At 41.8% G+C, this 19806-nt stretch overlaps 2 protein-coding genes across 6 annotated transcripts in view; one reads left to right on the top strand and one right to left on the bottom strand.

The window, feature by feature from the left end:
- The window catches only part of nudt6 (nudix (nucleoside diphosphate linked moiety X)-type motif 6), a 222832-nt gene extending 207140 nt beyond the window's left edge, over window positions 1-15692 (bottom strand). For 2 of the 4 annotated variants that reach the window (XM_072584197.1, XM_072584196.1), the window contains exons 1-2: window positions 15461-15692; window positions 198-401 (exon numbers count right to left, since the gene is read on the bottom strand). In XM_072584197.1, the coding sequence (XP_072440298.1) occupies window positions 198-401; window positions 15461-15692 (436 nt within the window). Of the gene's footprint in view, window positions 1-197; window positions 402-12903; window positions 15308-15460 lie in introns of those variants that run through there. The other 2 variants (XM_072584198.1, XM_072584199.1) reach the window with 1 other exon arrangement.
- Window positions 15669-19806, top strand: part of afg2a (AFG2 AAA ATPase homolog A) — a 518183-nt gene continuing 514045 nt past the window's right edge. The window contains exon 1 of one of the 2 annotated variants that reach the window (XM_072584192.1): window positions 15669-15810. Coding sequence is in view for 1 of the 2 variants with exons in the window: in XM_072584188.1 (XP_072440289.1) it covers window positions 15815-15986 (172 nt within the window). In the remaining variant the exon portion in view is untranslated. The other variant, XM_072584188.1, reaches the window with a different exon arrangement.

Below are 19806 nucleotides of genomic sequence, written 5' to 3'. Positions count from 1 at the left end.
TGTAGATCAATTCTGTGTCTGTGAAAATTCAGGGCCTTGAAAAATATCCGATTTTGTAATAGCACTGCAGTTTTAGTTTAGCTTGAGGATTAGAATTTTTCATCAGTGATTATTTTTAAGTTTTCTTGATCACTATGATTTCCTGAATTAAAAAAAAAGAACTACTCACATTAAATTACTGATCAAGATTCACTCACCTGCCACACCGACTTGATGTGTAGCATAAGCAGGAAGCCTGCTTTCCCCCTTAGCTAGCCACAGTGCCAATGTGGAATGGTCCTTTTCAGCATGGTGAAATGTAAAACCTTGAGCAGCTGCTGCAGGTATAAATCTGCTCTGGAGAATAGGAACATGCAGCCAGACTGCCACCTTGCCTTCTGCTCTCCAGTACTTGATAGCATCTACAAAAGAAATAGAATATGTTGAATCCTATTTAATGTGGTGAATTGTAAACATTGTTCCTTCCACCATCTTGTTTGATGTTAGTTTTGTGACACATTGACAAGCAGAAAGTGGAAGCTAAAAAGACAGGTTCAATCAAATTAACTCTGAAACAGAAGAGACTTTCATAATAGAGAGCAATGAACTTGCTGAAGAAGGGATGGCAATAATCTTTTGTCACTCTTGAATTTTACAGCCCCATTTACTAAACTCAAAAACCCAGCTAGCCTTTTTTAAAAACTGTGTGTTCCCTTAATTCAGGGAATTGTGTATTTGAACCTTAAGGGAGTCACCGAATTTTCCCATTGTTTCATGTCATTCTATTGGTTGTAAATTCAATTCCATATTTTCCTCCCAAAATATATCACCTCACATTCATACACATTATTCTTCAGTCAACCGGAATACACATCCACAGTCTAGGCTCACATGTGAAGAATAATTACCAGTGATCCTGACTCAAATTTTTTTGAATGCTTATAGAACAAGTTACATCTGAAACAATAACTCTTCATCCATAAAGTGATTTTGTATATTATGTGTTGTATCCTTAATTAAGACATCAAACTGTAGGATATAGAAGATAATTCATGTCATCATACATATGCTAGTTTCTGAGAACTATCCATTGTGCCCATTCCCTCCCCTTTACCCATGCCATTTCAACTTTTCTTTTTCAAATGTTTATCCATCTTCCTTTTGAAATCGAACTTGCGTTCTGGCTCCACTACTGTTTTTGGATCAATAGCCTAACAATCTTCTGTGTAGGAAGAACTCTCTCAACCTCTCCTTTTGTATTTTGATGATCTTAGGCCAGGACAGACTCAGCAGAGGTGGTGACCCAAAGGTGGTTTATACTTGGGAGGCAGTTAACTTAGAAGCCCTCAACATTGACTCCAGAGCCAATAAAGTCTCATGGCATCAGTCAAACAGTATTCTACCATGTTGAAATCACTTAGAGGAAGGACAGAGGCACATAATGTACTCTGGGTAAGGGCTTCAATGTGCTTCATGAAGAGTGACTTGGTAGCACCATTACTGACTGAGCTATTCAGGTCTCAAAAAAAAAATCACTGCTAGTCTGGGTCTGCGTCAGGTGGTGAAGAAATTGGCAAGAATGGAAAAATATTCTTGAGCTCATTCTCCTGAGATTACCTGCAGCAGATGTTTTGTCCAAGACAGCATTAGTGGGGTTGACCACACAGTCTTGTGGAGGGAACGTGCCATTTTCACATTAAGGATAGCCTCCATCATGTCATGTGGCACTATCATTGTGCTAAATGGGACAGACTTTGAACAAATCTAGCAAGTAAAGACTGGGCATCCATGAGGGGTTGTGGATCATCAACAGCAGCCAAGTTTTACTCCAACACAATCTTCAACCTCATAGCCTAGCATATTCCATACTCGACCATTACTATCCAGCTAGATGATCAAATATAGTTCAATGAATAGTGCAGGAGGACATCCAGGAGCAGGCATACTTATGCTCGGCAGTGTAAGCAGCAAATGATAGACAGGTGATTCCATAACCTACAAATCAGATCTAATCTCAGCGGAGTTTTGAATTGTGGTGGGCAGTTAAACAACTCACTGGAAGAGGTCCCACAAATATCTCCAACCCCACAATGAAGAAGTCCAACACATCAGTGGAAAAGATAATGCTAGAGCATTTGTAACAATCTTCAGCCAGGAGTGTGAGTCTACAATCCATCTCAACCTCTTCTAGATGACCCCAGCACCGCAGATGCCAATCTTCAGTCAATTCTATTAACTCATGCGATATCAAGAAATGGCTGAAGGTACTGAATACTACAAGGCTGTGGGACCAACAATATTCTGGCAATAATACTGAAGATGTGTGCCTCAGAACTTCCTGTGTCCCTAGCTGACCCGTTGTAGTACAGCTCTAAATATTGGTATCTTCAGCCATTTCTTGATATCGCATGAGTTAATAGAATTGACTGAAGATTGGCATCTAACCTCTATCAGTTAAATCCGCGATAATGCATCTGTGATTACATTCTTCTGACCTGCATATCAAGTTTATTCTGTTTATGATTTTTAAATCAAAAGACTATAACATAAGACTCGAATGAAAGAGTCTCATATTCCTGTCTTTAAATCGTTCTAAGAATGTAAGCGGATTGTGATCAGTGTACACAACTGTCTCCGATACATTGTTCGTGACATACCAAACTCAAAAGTTCTTTTTCGATTGTGGAGTGCCTCCTCTGGTGAATGTTGATCTTCTTCTTCAAAAAAACTGGCAGTTCAATCCCATTCTCATCTTCCTGTAAGAATACAGCTCCAACTCCTTTCTCACCAGCATCAATGACAACTTGAAAAGGTTTTGAAAAGTTTGGTGTAGCTAAAACTGGTTTGGTGGTTAATATTGATTTCAAATGGTCGAATGCCTCCTGACATTGATCTGTCCACCGAAACTTCTTCAGCAAATTGATGAACAGTACCACTACACTGCTGAAGTTTGGAACAAACTGCCGATTGAATCAGCTGAGTCCTAAGAATCAAAGCATCTCCTTCTTCGAGGTTGGTTCTGTAAATTCCTTGATGGCCTTTGTCTTTGTGTTCCGTGGGATCAGCCTTCCATAACCGATGTTATGTCCCAAAAATGTCACCTCTGCTTTCGCGAATTCAGTTTTATTTAAGTTTATCACCAGTTTTGTTTCACGTAGCCGTTCGAAGAGCTCTGCCAACTGTACCATGTGATCTTTCCAGGACTTACTGAAGAACACGATATCATCCAAATAAACTGCACAGTTTTGTTAACACAACCACAACTCTGTTCATGAGTCTTTGGAAAGTGGCAGGTGCGTTCTTCATTCCAAAGGGCATCACTTTAAATTGATATAGCCCATTTGGGGTTACAAATGCAGAAATTTATTTCACCAACTCTGATAAAGGTACCTGCCAGTAACCACACATTAAATCCAACATGGTGATGTAACTGGCTTGCCCGACTTTCTTGGTACAGTCCTCCAATCTAGGAATCGGATAGGAGTCCGATTTTGTCATAGCTTTGACCTTCCAATAATCCACACAGAATCGTTGAGTCCTGCTCCAGTTTGGGAACTATGGTGATCGGCGAACTCCACTCACTCTGGCTTGGTTCGATGATGTCCCCGTCGAGTATAGCCTCCACCTGCATGGTTCTTTATTTCATTTGAAAAAAATTGGCTTGGCATTCGGAGTCATTCGAGAATTTATGGGTAATGCTAGTTCAGACTAAACTGGCAGGCAGAACTAGTGACGTATTTGCCGCACTGTCAGACGAGGTGTCCAGAGATTACGAAGAGATTAAACAGGTTATTTTAGGTGCTGATGAAATGGTACCAGAAGCATATAGATCGTGGTTTAGAATGGAAGGGGGGAAAGGGGGAGGAAAGGGAACCGACAGCCAGAGCAGGGATCCCCTGTGGCCATTCCCCTCAGCAATAAGTATACCATGTTGGATACTGCTGGTGGGGACAGCCTACCAGGGGAAAGTCATAGTTGTCAGGTCTCTGGCACTGAGCCTGGCACTGTGGCTCAGAAAGGAAGGGGGGGAAAAATCTAACTTCTTTGCTAATTCTAAAAGTATGGCCTTTCTCTTTTCTTCTAAACTTTCTTGGCAAACTTGAGAGTCATCTTTGAGAATGGATGGCACGGTGGCACAGTGGTTAGCACTGCTGCCTCACAGCACCAGAGACCCGGGTTCAATTCCCGCCTCAGGCGACTGACTGTGTGGAGTTTGCACGTTCTCCCCGTGTCTGCGTGGGGACTAGGATTTGGGGCCTACTACAGTTCAGAAAATGTGTTGCTGGAAAAGTGCAGCAGGTCAGGCAGCATCCAAGGAGCAGGAGAATAGACATTTCGGGCATGAGCCCTTCTTCAGGAATGAGGAAAGTGTGTCCAACAGACTAAGATAAAAGGTAGGGAGGAGGGACTTGGGGGAGGGGCGTTGGAAATGCGATAGGTGGAAGGAGGTCAAGGTGAGGGTGATAGGCCGGAGTGGAGATGGGGGCGGAAAGGTCAGGAAGAAGATTGCAGGTTAGGAAGGCGGTGCTGAGTTCGAGGGATTTGACTGAGACAAGGTGAGGGAGGGGAAATGAGGAAACTGGAGAAATCTGAGTTCATCCCTTGTGGTTGGAGGGTTCCTAGGCGGAAGATGAGGCACTCTTCCTCCAACCGTCGTGTTGCTATGGTCTGGCGATGGAGGAGTCCAAGGACCTGCATGTCCTTTGTGGAGTGGGAGGGGGAGTTGAAGTGTTGAGCTGGTTGGGTTGGTTGGTCCAGGTGTCCCAGAGGTGTTCTCTGAAAGGTTCCACAAGTAGGCTACTACAGTTCTGTCTAGCTCTGTTTGAGCAGACGTAAAAAAAAGGTTTTATTAATTAGTTCTGCTATTTATTTTTATAATTATATTAACATCAGTTTCAGTGTTTTAGCATTTTTTTTGCTCAACAACTTGTTCATGTTATCTTGAATATTTTTATTGAAAAAATAATTATGATTATTGTTGCGCGAAACCAGATCTCAGGCGGTTGCTGCTAAGTTGCTTGAGGGGAACCACAGGCTCAAAATAAGCCCGACTGCTTTTAGTGAGCTGGAAGAAGGGATTACTTTTGCTGCAAAGGAAACAGCAAGTGTTGGAAAAACTCAGCAAGCCTGACAGTATTTGTACAGATCAGGGATCCTTCATGAGAATAGAGCACATCATGAACTTGAAGTGTTAACTCAGTTTCTGTCTCCACAGATGCTGCCTGGCCGGCGGAGTATTTTCAGCATTTTGTGTTTACATTTTAAATTTCACATATTTCATAGCTATACATTAAATTTCCTTTAAAGTAGACATTAATGTCTGATAAAATCAGTTCAAATATAAATCATTCTTTTATTTTCTTAGTCTGGTAAACACTGAACCCCAGAATATCCTTCACAGTGAGAGTACTACTGGAGATCCACTTTCTAGCATTAACTAGGGAGTCACCCAACTTCATTTTAACTCACAAGTTTCCGCTTTTCCACCTGTCCATAAGGTTCCATCCACATTGCAATGATGAACCATTGAGACTTTTCGCTCTCTCATCCCAGTGGACTCCTGTGATGTACAGTGATATTTCAAGAAAGCCTATAACCTGGTATCATAATGCTTTTTGCTCTATCCTTCCTACCTTAAAACCCATCACTATGAAACATCAATCACGTAGGCTTCTTATGCAGCTCTAGTTGCTAATTAATTGCCTCTCAGAAAACAAATTTAACCTTGGAACTAAATGGACTGTTCAGAACACAAGTGTTTACAATCCAACATTCTTAACACTTTCTGGGATTTTGGAGGTTAAAGCAGGATCATGCTAATGTCTCTAAGTTTAAACAACTTTCACCTCCTTTTAAGTAACTCGCTAGGCCCACTTTAAAGTCCAATGATTTAATCACTGAGGCTTGCTGTCAGGCAGATTTAAGAACAGGTCCCAGGACCCCACCCACAGCATCATTTTACTTTTAACAAAAGACACTGTCCCAAAACATAACTTTATACACCTCAAGGTAGGAAAAAAAGATGTCTTTGGATTACAGGTCTCAATGTTCTCCAACACTGTTTTTCTTCTTGTCATTTGAATCTGCTGTAGGTTAATTGAGAGATTGATTACAAAAATTAGTCAGAAACTTCACTAGCATTATATGACATGATTACCAGGATGAAAAAAGATGAAAAACATGGATTTTGACATTTCATTATGTACTAAATCCTCTGCTTCAAAGAAACCAGTGCATTGTTGCAAACAATGAATGCTTTCTCTACTATTACTATACCAACTAGTTCTATACCACTGGACATAAATGTTTGCACATTTTGCACATCTGCTTTTCAAACAGCCATGAAATTCTAAATGAGCAATACAGCAATTTAAAAAAAAAGCTGGGTTATGTTTTCTAATTCTGTATGTTTTTGTTAAAAAAAAATTTGTCATTTTCTTTCTTCATTTATTCCCTTTCTTTATTCCTCTTTCTACCCTTATATATTTTGTTTGCCCATAATTTAACCTATTTCTTTAGTTATTTGCTCCCTTTCTTGCTCTATCATTTACTTTAATTGATAAAAGAGATAAGTCATTGCATATGGTGTTTATGAGGTTGAAGAAACATTTACTGTATGGACAGCTGCTGCATACTTGCCACTCAGACACACCTTGGCATAATGTTTTACCCTCTAGTGGTGGAGATCCCCATTGGAGGGCTCTCCACAAAGAGGTCCTCTCCTTCTTCATTGGGGATCTGGGGTGGAGACTGCTGCACACAGCAATCCCACGCAATCAAACGTTGTGTAAGCACACTAGGCGCCGACCACATTTAGTTTTGAAGGCCTAAAGCAAATGGTATAATCACATTTATGTTGCATGTTCCCATTTGCAGCCTTATTTTAGTTTTTTGAATATGTGGCTCCTTAATTTTTGATTGCACTTCGGCCTCACACTCCTGATCGAAGCACACTCCATGGGGTAGGGGCAGAGACATCAGAGGGCCCTCTTATTCTCATGGGTTTTCTCCTGGGCCTGGCCAAAGTGGCCATTAACAGCTTCAGGCAGCGGGTCATGGAGGGCTGGACTGCTCCCTTTTTGAAGTTACATTTGCAATCGGGTCCATGGCGAGGAAGCACGAGGTGCTGAACAATACGCCAGAGGTTTTCAAAGACCGGTGGGCACTGCAGGGGCTGGGATGCAATGTTATTTTAATTTAGTAAGTTTCAGTTCACCACTACTTTGTATTTTTGCTACAATGTCACAGTAGGGCTAACCAACTATTTTTGATACTTCCATTTTAAAGAGGAGAGACAACAGCATAGTTTCCCATTTCCACAAAGAAATGAGAAATCATGAGCTTCTTGGAACTGTTTGTGCACTCCCAAAAGTTCAGTCCAAAACGTCAGATGCACCACTGAGAGATCTACTGCAAAACAAGGCAAAGGTGGACTTAGAAATGTCAAAAGAAATCTCTAAATAAATGCCATCATTGCATTTGCCTTTCTAACTACTGACTCAACCTGCAAGTTTCATTTGATAGAATCCTGGCCTAGAACTCCTAAGTCTCTTTGCACTTCATATTTCTGAATTTTCTCCCCATTTCTCCTCTCACAAACCTTTCTCCCCATTTAGAAAATAGTCCATCCTCTATTTTTTTGTACCAAAGTGCATGACCTCACACGTTCCTAAGTTGTACTCCATCTGCCACTTACTTGCCCACTCTCCTAGCCTGTCCAAATCCTTCTGCAGCCTTCCCACCTCCTCAATGCTACCTGTTCCTCTATGGGGCGGCACGGTGGCTCAGTGGTTAGCACTGCTGCCTCACAGTGCCAGGGACCAGGGTTCAATTCCCGCCTTGGGCAACTGTCTGTGTGGAGTTTGCACATTCACCCAGTGTCTGTGTGGGTTTCCTCCGGTTTCTTCCCACAGTCCAAACATGTGCAGGTTAGGTGAATTGGCCATGCTAAATTGCCTGTAGTGTTAGGTGCATTAGTCAGGGTAATCTAATCTAATCTATTTTTTTATCACCTGAAAACCTAGCCAGAATGCCCTCAATTCCTCCATCTAGATTACTAATGTACAAAGTGAAAAGTTGTGGACCCAACACTGAGCCTTGCGGAACACCACTTGTCACCAGCTGCCATCCTGAGAAGAACCTTTTATCCCTATTCTGTTTACTGCCTGACAGCCAAGCTTCTATCCATGCTAGCACCTTGCCTCTGACATCATGGGCCTTTATTTTACTCAGTAGCCTCCTGTGCGGTACCTTATCAAAGGGCTTCATGAAGTCCAGGTTGATAAAATCCATTGGCTCTGCTTGGTCTAACCTGTTTGTTATATCCCCAAAGAATTTTAGCAGATTGGTCAGGCATGACCTCTTTTTGATGAAACCATGCTGACTCTGCTCTATTTTACCATATACTTCCAAGTATTCAGAAATCTCATCCTTCACAAGGGATTCCAGGACTGAGGTTTGGCTAGTAGGTTTGTAATTTTCTGTCATTTATCTTACTCCCTTTTTAAACAGGGGTGTCACATTAGCGATTTTCTAGTCCTCTGGGATGAGCTTGAGGCTCTTTTGGAAATTGGCAGATACAATATTGTGGGGATAACTGAGATGTGGCTTCAAGTGGACAGGGTCTGGGAAATGAATATTCAAGGCTACACGTGCTATCGTAAGGACAGACTGATGGGCAGAGGGGGTGGGGTGGTCATGTTGGTAAGGGATGATATTCAGTCCCTTGTGCGGGGGGACCTAGAATCAGGGGATGGAGAGTCAGTGTGGATAGAGCTGAGAAATACTAAGGGTAAAGTTAAATGTAAGTTAAATCAAGAGCTGAAATTGGCCTGTCGCAAAGATGTTACTACAGTTGTTATGGGGGATTTCAACATGCAGGTAGACTGGGAGAATCAGGATGGTATTGGACCTCAAGAAAGAGACTTTGTGGAGTGCCTCTGAGATGGATTCTTAGAACAGCTGGTGCTGAAGCCGACCAGGGAGAAGACAATTCTGGATCTGGTATTGTGCAACGAACCAGAATTGGTCAGGGACCTCGAAGTGAAGGAGCCATTGGGAAGTAGTGACCATAATACAATAAGCTTCAATCTACAATTTGAGAGGGAGAGGGTACAATCGGAAGTGACAACTTTTCAGTTGAATAAAGGGAACTATGGAGCTATGAGGGAGGAGCTGGCCAAAGTTCAATGGTGCAATATCTTAGCAGGGATGACAGTGGAGGAACAATGGCGAATATTTCTGTGTATAATGCAGAAGTTGCAGGATCAGTTCATTCCAAAAAGGAAGAAAGATCCTAGGAGGAGGCATGGGCGGCCATAGCTGACGAGGGAAGTTAACAAACATATAAAGTTAAAACAGAAAAAGTATAACATAGCAAAGATAAGTTGGAAAACGGAGGACTGGGAAGCTTTTAAAGAACAACAGAGGATTACTAAGAAGGAAATACGCAGAGAAAAAATGAGGTACAAAGGTAAACTGGCTAAAAATATAAAGGAGGATAGTAAAAGTTTTTTTAGGTATGTGAAAAGCAAAAAAATGGTTAAGACTAAAATTGGGCCCTTGAAGACAGAAACAGGGGAATATATTATGGGGAACAAAGAAATGGAAGAAGTATTGAATTGGTACTTCAGATCTGTGTTCACTGGGAAAGACACAAGCAATCTCCCTGAGGCTGAAGGACATGAACTGAAGGGAATGTATATTTGCCAGGAATTAGTGTTGGAGAGACTGTTGGGTCTGAAGGTTGATAAGTCCCCGGGGCCTGATGGTCTACATCCCAGGGTACTGAAGGAGGTGACTTGAGAAATCGTGGATGCGTTGGTGATTATTTTCCAGAGTTCGATAGATTTGGGATCAGTTCCTGCGGATTGGAGGGTGGCTAATGTTATACCACTTTTTAAGTAAGGTGGGAGAGAGAAAGCAGGAGATTATAGACCAGTTAGTCTGACTTCAGTGGTGGGAAAGACGCTGGAGTCTATTATAAAGGATGAAATTACGACACATCTGGATAGTAGTAACTGGATAGGTCAGAGCCAGCATGGAATAACGAAGGGGAAATCATGCTTGACTAATCTTCTGGAATTTTTTGAGAATGTAACTCTGAAGATGGATGAGGGAGATCCAGTAGATGTAGTGCACCTGGACTTTCAGAAAACTTTTGATAAAGTCCCACGTAGGAGGTTAGTGAGCAAAATTAGGGCGCATGGTATTGGGGGCAAAGTACTAACTTGGATTGAAAGTTGGTTGGCTGATAGGAAACAAAGAGTAGTGATAAACGGCTCCATTTCAGAATGGCAGGCAGTGACCAGTGGGGTACCGCAGGGATCAGTGCTGGGACCGCAGCTTTTTACAATATATGTTAATGATATAGAAGGTGGTATTAGTAATAACATTAGCAAATTTACTGATGATACTAAGCTGAGTGGCAGGGTGAAATGTGAGGAGGATGTTAGGAGATTACAGGGTGACCTGGACAAGTTAGGCGATTGGTCAGATGCATGGCAGATGCAGTTTAATGTGGATAAATGTATGGTTATCCACTTTGGTGGCAAGAACAGGAAGGCAGATTACTACCTAAATGGAATCAATTTAGGTAAAGGGGTAGTACAGAGAGATCTGGGTGTTCTTGTACACCAGTCAATGAAGGTAAGCATGTAGGTACAGCAGGTAATGAAGAAGGCTAATAGCATGCTGGCCTTCATAACAAGAGGGATTGAGTATAGAAGCAAAGAGGTTCTTCTGCAGCTGTACAGGGCCCTGGTGAGACCACTCCTGGAGTACTGTATGTAGTTTTGGTCTCCAAATTTGAGGAAAGACATTCTGGCTATTGAGGGAGTGCAGCGTAGGTTCAAGAGGTCAATTTCTGGAATGGCGGGATTACCTTACACTGAAAGACTGGAGCGACTGGGCTTGTATACCCTTGAGTTTAGAAGACTGAGAGGGGATCTGATTGAGACATATAAGATTATTAAAGGATTGGACACTCTGGAGGCAGGAAACATGTTTCCTCTGATGGGTGAGTGCTGAACCAGAGGACACAGCTTAAAAATTTAGGACAGAGATGAGGAGAAACTTCTTCACCCAGAGAGTGGCGGCTGTGTGGAATGCTCTGCCCCCGAGGGCAGTGGAGGCCCAGTCTCTGGATTCATTTAAGAGTTGGATAAAGCTCTCAAGGATTGTGGAATCAAGGGTTATGGAGATAAGGCAGGAACAGGATATGGATTAAGGATGATCAGCCATGATCATATTGAATGGTGGTGCAGATTGAAGGGCAGAATGGCCTACTCTTGCACCTATTATCTATTGTCTATTGTCTATTGAATATGCTACCCTTATTTTGAGGCAATTTCCCCCTTGTTCTAGATTCACCCGACAGCGGAAATAACCTCCCTGCTTCTATCTTATCTTTTCCCTACATGCTTTTCATGTTTCTATTAGATCCCCTCATTCTTCTAAATTCCAAACAATATAGTCACAGCCTACTCAATATCTCCCCATAAGCCAGTCCTGTCAATTCCAGATTTAACCTAGTGAACTTCCTCTGCATTCCTTCCAGTGCCAGTACATCCTTTCTCAAATAAGGAGACCAAAACTGTACACAATACTGCACTCCGGGTGTGGCAGCACCAGCCCCCTATATAACCTCCCTAGTTTTAAATTCCATCCCTTTTGCAATGAAAGACAATATTCCATTTACCTTCTTAATTACCTGCATTTGCAAACCAACTTTTTGTGATTCATACATAGGGGCACCCTGGTCCCTCTGCACAGCAGCATTCCAAAATTTTTCACTATTTAAATAATAGTCCATTTTGCTGTTATTCCTACCAAAATGAACCACCTCCCATTTACCAATATTGTACTCCATGTGCCATACCCTTTCCCCTCACTAAACCCATCTCTATCCCTCTGCAGACTCTCAGTGTCCTCTGCTTACTTTGCTATCCAATCATCTTTGTGTCATCTGTAAATTTGGACTCACTACACTTAGTCCCTAACTCTAAGTTGTCTACGTAATTTGGAATCAATTGCGATCCTAACACTGATCCATGAGGCACACCACTAGCCACTGATTGCCAACCAGAAAAGCACCCATTTACCCCCCGACTCTTTTCTTTGTTAGTTAAAAAAATCTTCTCTCCATGCTAATACATTACCTGTAATGCCATTCATCTTTGTCTTATGGAGCAGCCTTTTATACGGCATGTTGTCAAATGCCTGCTGGAAATCCAGATACACAACACCCACTGGCTCCCCGTTGTCTACCACACTCGTAATGTCCTCAAAACATTCCAGTTAATTAGTTAAACATGACGTGCCTTCCATGAACCCATGGTGCATCTGCTCGATGGATAAAAATTGTCCCAGATGTTTCATTATTTCCTCCTTGATTATACATTCAAGCATTTTCCCCACTACAGGATTTAAGCTAATGAGCCAGTTTACCTGCCTTTTGTCAACCTCCTTTTTTAAACAGTGATGTCACACATGCTATTTTCCAATGTGTCTGAACAACTTCAGACTCCAGCAAATTTTGATAAATTACCACAAACGCATTTGCTATTTCCCCCAACATCTCTTTTAGTACTCTGGGATGCAGTCCACCAGGGCCAGGAGACTTGTCTACCTTTAGCCTCATTAGCTTACCCTTTACAATCTCTTTAGTGATAATGGTTGTTTCTAGACCCTCACCTGCCGTAGCCTCTTTGTTATCAAATATTGGCATGTTATTGCTGTCTTCCAATGTGAAGACCAACACAAAATACCTTGGCCATTTCCTCATCTCCAGTTATTAAATCCTCCTTCTCATTCTCTAAAAGACTAATGTTTAACTTATCAATCTTTTTTGTTTTATATATTTGTAAAAACATTTGCAATCTGTTTTTATACTCTGAGCTAGTTTACTTTTGTAATCCACCTTACCTTTCTTTATAGCTTTATTCGTAGCTTTCGGTTGGCCTTTAAAGATTTCCCAATCCCCTCGTTTTCCACTAATCTTTGCCACGAGGTTTCATCATTAACAGAAAGTAATGATTTATTGTAAGTAAAATTATTCTTTAACAAATGGCAAAAGCTGGATCACTGATATAGTATAATAGTTTAAAGGCCTAAACAAAAGACATATTCATTCACAAATAAGACAAAAAAAGGTCTGACACTAATATTGTGGGTAGAAAAAATATATTTGGAAAACAAATTCTGCAGTTCAAGAACCAGACCAGGGTAGGATGATTTCTCACAGTTCTTTTGATATTTTTGATGACTTATAATGACACAATGTTGTCTGCAGACCAATACCAATCTTGAATTCATTAGCTATTTGGTTGACCTCAATCTTTTCTTGCATTAGACTTTTTTCTTTAAAATCTGTAGCTTTTTTTGTCTGAATCACTCACAGAAAGGAATGGCTTGTGTTGCTTTTTGTTTCGAGGCCTCTGTATGTCTGATTGCACTGCATTCACAAATCTGTAACAAACTGCAGCTGGACCAATCCAAAGGCTATCATTAGGTAGTTTGTCCACAGCTTAAAATACTCCTGATACCACTTTGACACTCAGAATATTCATCTCACTGCTCCAAAAAGCAACATTTGTTGTGTACATGATGCAATCCCACTTGACCTTCAAATTGTAGACAGGAAACCTGCACTGGTACTTCTTTCCTATATAACAGGGCCCGACTACCTTATTCCAGTTTATAATCTAAAAGGAAAGATATGTTCTCTCTTAGACTCCTGTCAAGAGTGCACTGGGATAAAACTTAAAATAACCTTCAATCGTGGTCTGCATGTGTTAGTGGCCCAACATCTTTGTGGGTGGACTTGTGTGTTGTGAAGGTCACAGCTCTGAGAACAGCACTTAAACACTCCTGTATTACAGGTACAGAAAAGGGAAAAGTTCATGTCACTCAGTGCTTCCCAACAGCAACTTCTGAAAGACCTTCCATCACCCTACACAGCCAATAATCTCAAAACTAACTGTTCAACAATCAGTGTCAATGTTACTGACAACAGTCGCACGTTCAACTATCTACTCTTCATAATCACAGAATAATTTGTTTTTTAAACTTATGTTTTGTCTCAAGTTCTTATTTTTAATCTGTATCTATGTGTTTTGCAATATTACTTCTAATTGCATTCATAATAATAAGCCCACTCTTTTGTTAAATGAAAGAAGCCTGGTTTCATTAGCTCTTTTTACAACATAAATTCATTTGGTACTCAGAGAGAGGTAGCCACAAGGTTAGAAATCCTTTTAAAAATTAACCTTGTTACAACCAAGTTGGCTCGCAAATACCCAAGTGGAGTCAGTTCATCCTTCCTCACCCTGTAGCCAACAGTTTGAGATATCTCATCGAGAAGAGTAATAAAATGCCTGGGTACAAGTCATAACATTGAATGGGCAAAGCAGTAGCAGATGGAATACAATGTGGACGAGTTTAGGTTATGCATTTTGGGAGGAAGAATACAGACAAAGACTATTTCCTAAACAGGGAAAGGCTTTGGAAATCTGAAGCACAAAGGGACTTGGGAGTACTAGTTCAAGACTGTCTTAAGGTTAACATGCAGGTTAAACTGGCAACTAGAAAGTCAAATGCAATGTTAGCATTCATTTCAAGAGGCCTGGAATATAAGAGCAGAAATGTACAGCTCTAGATGTATAAAGCTCTGGTCAGACTGCATTTGGAATACAGTGAGCACTTTTGGGGCTGTACCTAGGGAAGGATGTGCTGGCATTGGAGGGTCTCCAGAGGAGGTTTACAAGAATGACCCTGGGGATGAAGGTCATATGAGCTGTGGTTTAGTACTCTGAGTCTGTGCTTTATGGTGTTTAGAAGGATGGGAGGGGGCTGGTGGAATGCATCCCAGAGTACCAAAACAGTCCAAACAGAATGCTGAGAGGCTGGACGCTGTGTATGTGGAGATGTTTCCACCAATAGGCGTAGGAACAACTAGGACCTCAGGCACAGCATCAGATGAAGGGATTACCCTTTAGAACTGAGATGAGGAGGAATTTCTTCAGCAAGACAATGATGGATCTGTGGAACTAATTGCTGCAGAGGGCTGTGGCGGCCATATATATATATATATATATATGTTTAATATATATTTAAGAAAGAGCTGGATAGATTCTTTATTAATAAAGGGACCATGGGTTACAGGACGAAAGCAGGAGAATGGGGTTGCGAAATATATATTAGTCGCAACTTGATGGGCCGAATGCCTAATTCTGATTTTACATCTTATGGTCTTATAACAACACAGCAAATTGGATGGCATTTTAAAATGAAGAAATAGTGAGTGACACTTCGCAGAATGAAGAAATAACAAGCACATTGTTCGGTCACGTAACAAATCATCAAATGGGGATCTGCACATTTCTAAGTTTGTGCACCACTTAACCGAACAGAATGTCCCTCAGCTTTGTCTGGGCTGTGCTGAAATGATATGGAAACTCGGAGGTTAAAGTTGACTACTTGCCCTGGAGCAGGTTCTGAAATGTGATCTCGTCCAGTTCTGGCGGAAAGTGCCCGGGTTCTAGGTGGGCGCTGACCGCCCCGAAGCGGTCCGCTCTGGCGGTCTTGAGGAGGGCCCCGCCAGCGCCTCCAGTTATCTCCCGCGTGCGGAGACAATGGGCCCACGTTCCAAAAGTAACGGCCCGCCGCCAGGCTCGCGCCACTGTCTGCCCCGCACCAACCGCCGAGCGAAGCATTTGCTCTTTGGCTGACTGCAACCTGACAGTCGGAGCCGGCTGCTACCGAGCGTCACCTAATTAAAGCACCTGTCTTAGTCACCGCACCACTCTGCCTAGTTTTGCCACCTTGGAAAATGTGAATGTTCAAAGTTTGTGAGAAGATTTGTAGCTCGGGTGCTCGTTGTTGTGGTTCTGTTCGTCGCGCTGGGAATTTGTGTTGCAGACGTTTCGTCCCCTGTCTAGGTGACATCCTCAGTGCTTGGGAGCCTCCTGTGAAGCGCTTCTGTGATGTTTTCTTCGGCATTTATAGTGGTTTGTATCTGCCGCTTGCGATTGTCAGTTCGAGCTGTCCGCTGTAGTGGCCGGTATATTGGGTCCAGGTCGATGTGCTTATTGATTGAACCTGTGGATGAGTGCCATGCCTCTAGGAATTCCCTGGCTGTTCTCTGTTTGGCTTGTCCTATAATATTAGTGTTGTCCCAGTCAAATTCATGTTGCTTGTCATCTGTGTGTGTGGCTACTAAGGACAGCTGGTCGTGTCGTTTCGTGGCTAGTTGGTGTTCGTGTATACGGATCGTTAGCTGTCTTCCTGTTTGTCCTATGTAGTGTTTTGTACAGTCCTTGCATGGGATTTTGTACACTACATTAGTTTTGCTCATGCTGGGTATCGGGTCCTTCGTTCTGGTGAGTTGTTGTCTGAGAGTGGCTGTTGGTTTGTGTGCTGTTATGTGTCCTAGTGGTCGCAGTAGTCTGGCTGTCAGTTCGGAAATGTGAATGATATGGCTCCACAGTGATAATGAAGGGCTTTTGCCCGGAACGTCGATTTTTCCAGCTCCTCGGATGCTGCGTGACCTGCTGTGCTTTTCCAGCACCACTCTACTCTTGACTCCACAGTGACAATCTCAGTCGTACTTTTGGCATGAGTCGCTTTCAAACAGGGGCAGCCATTTCAGTTTTTTTTTCAAATAGCTCATCATATTTCAAGGTGATCACACTAGGGAAGGTGATTTGACCAATAATGGTAAACAGGTATCGTTTTCTAAAATGAGGTAAAGAGATGTTAGATTATTTAAGAAATGACAGACGAAAATGCCCTTTATTAAAATAGTTAAAAATCACACAACACCAGGTTATGGTCCAACAGATTTATTTCGAAACACTAGTTTTCGAAGCGCTGCTTCTTCCTCAGGTGGTTGTGGAGAATAAGATCATAAGACAGAATTTATAGCCAAATGAGTAGTGTGATGAAGAAGTGATGATATATTAAACAATTTTAGATCAAATTCTTTCACCTTTTAGAATGGGATGTGTTGGTTTCTGCTCTTTGATATTAAAATAGGCCAGGAACATTTGATGGTATGGTACAGACAGAACTTAACTGATATATGGATGGGGATTAGAAGGATACTGATTGCATGGATGCAAAAGGTTCAGAAAGGAATTATGTGTTGGTGAAGTTTTGGTGGGCTGAAGGGCCTGTTTCTGTGCTAGACCGTACTGTACTCTGTTTTCTAATCTTGTATCTAAAATATCTTTACAAAAACATCCAGAACATAAAGTGACAGTAACATTTTGCCCAAAGCATGTTGACAATGTAGAAATTGGTAATACATGGTGTAGTTGAAACAAATAGCCTGGGTGCATTTAAAAGGAAACTAGAAAAACACTGAGGGGAGAATCAAACAAAAGTTTAATATGATTGATTTAGATCAGGAAACATAAGAAGAGGTTTGCATGGACCATAAATGCTATCATGGACTAAGTGGTCTGTTTCTGTATGCTGTATGTCATGATCTATATGGAATTCAGTAAGGCATTTGACAAGGTTCCTTATGGTAGACTGGTTAGCAAGGTGATCACATGGAATACAGGAAGAACTACCCATTTCGATGCAGAACTTGCTCAAAGGTAGGAGGCAGAGGATGGTGGTGGAGGGTTGCTTTTCAGACTGTGACCAGCGGTGTGCCACAAGGATTGGTGCTGGGTTCACGGCCTTTCATTATTTATATAAATGATTTGGATGTGAACATAGGAGCTATGGTTAGTAAGTTTGCAGATGACACCAAAATTGGAGATGTAGTGGACAGCGAGGAAGGTTCCTTCAGAGTACAACAGCATCTTGATCAGGCCGAGGAGTGGCAGATGGAGTTTCATTCAGATAAATGTGAAGTACTGTATTTTGGTAAGGCAAAGCAGGGCAGGACTTGTGCACTTAATGATAAGGTCCTGGAGAGTGCTGCTGAAAAAAAAAAGAGACCTTGGAGTGCAGTTCATAGCTCCTTGAAAGTGGAGTCACAGGTAAATAGGATAGTGAAGAAGGCTTTTGGTGTGCTTGCCTTCATTGGTCAGTGCATTGACTATAGGAATTGGGAGGTCATGTTATGGCTGTACAGGACATTGGTTTTGCCATTGTTGGAGTACGGCACACTGTCCTGGTCTCCCTGCTATGGGAAGGATGTTGTGAAACTTGAAAGTGTTCAGAAATGATTTCCAAGGATGTTGCCAGGGTTGGAAGGTTTGAGCTAAAGAAAGAGGCTGAATAGTTTGAGGCTATTTTCCCTTGAGCTTCAGAGGCTGAGGGATGACCTTATAGAGGTTATAAAATCATCAGGAGCATGGACAGGGCAAACAGACATGGTCTTTTCCCTGGAGCGGTGGAATCCAAAACTAGAGGGCATAGGTTTAAGGTGAGAGGGGAAAGATTTAAGAAGGATCTATAGGGCAACTTTTTCATAGAAAGGGTGGTGTGTGTATGGAATGAGCTGCCAGGGGAAGTTGTGCAGGCTGGTACATTTTCAACATTGAAAAAACACCTGGATGTGTATATGAATAGGAAGGGTTTAGAAGGATATGGGCTAAATGCTGGCAAATGGGAGTAGATTAATTTACGCATGGACGAGTTGGACGGAAGGGTCTGTTACCATGCTGAATACCTCTATGACTCTATATCTGTGCTGTGCTATTTGGATCAACATAGTTAACAAAGGGATATGGGAAAAGATAGGACATAGGCTGTTGGTATTAGAACAGTTGTAGCCATGATGGGTTGAATGGGTTCCTTCTGCACGGTCTTAGCTATGTGATTTTGTTCATTCAATGTAGATAATAATGTTTTCACTATTTTGCACCCAATATCCCTGCAATATCTTCTCATTACGAAAAACATTGAGCTTTCCAAGACCACTGCATGTTCCCTCCACATGTCCTTGGGCAGCTAGCATTTGTATCAATTGCACCTCCAACTGTACATCATGCTCAGTTTACTGATAATGTTCATCAGTCAATTGATCGAGAACAAGTTGCAGTACGAGTTCTTTCGAAGCAATCAGCTTCAAAAATTTAATTTTGAAAGGTTCTTGAGTTCATTCAATCAGGTTCTAAGTACTTTTAGAATTTGGACTTGAATCAATTTGTGGATTAGAAAGACTAAACAAGACAAATTAAGTGCTGACTGAATCGTATTTTGATAGAGCCATACGGCACGGAAACAGACTTTTCGGTCCAACTTGTCCGTGCTGACCAGACATCCTAATTTGACTGAGTCCCATTAGCTCCTAAACCCTTTCTATTCATATACCCATCCAGATGCCTTTTAAATTTTGTAATTGTACTTGCCTTCCTCTAGCAGCTGGGTCCATACGCCCACCCACTCCTCAGATCCTTTTTAAATCTTTCCCCTCTCATCTTAAACCTATGTCCTATAGTTTTGGAGTCCCCCATCCTTGCAAAAAGGCCTTGCCTATTCAGCCAATCCCTGCTCCTCATGATTTCATAAACCACTATAAGGTCATCCCCTCAGCCTGTGATGCTCCAGGGAAAAAAGCCCCAGCCTACTTCAACCTCTCGCTATAACTTAAACATATCAGTCCCATTAACACCCTTGTACATCTTTTCTGCACCTTCTCAAGTTTAATAATATACTTTCTATACAGGGTGATCAGAACTGTACATAGTATTCCAGAAGTGGCCTTACCAATGTCCTTGTACAGCCTCAACATGACGTCTCAACTCCTACACTCAAATAGTGAAGGCAAATGCTTTCTTCACCACCCTGTCTACGTGTGACTACTGTACAATACCTGGTTTGGTAATGATTGAAAAGAGTTTTAAAGATATTAAGCTGTCATTTAGT

This window comes from Chiloscyllium punctatum, chromosome 14 (genome assembly GCF_047496795.1).
Source record: "Chiloscyllium punctatum isolate Juve2018m chromosome 14, sChiPun1.3, whole genome shotgun sequence".
NCBI classification, from domain to species: domain Eukaryota; kingdom Metazoa; phylum Chordata; class Chondrichthyes; order Orectolobiformes; family Hemiscylliidae; genus Chiloscyllium; species Chiloscyllium punctatum.
This window is presented reverse-complemented; position numbering and strand designations above follow the sequence as displayed.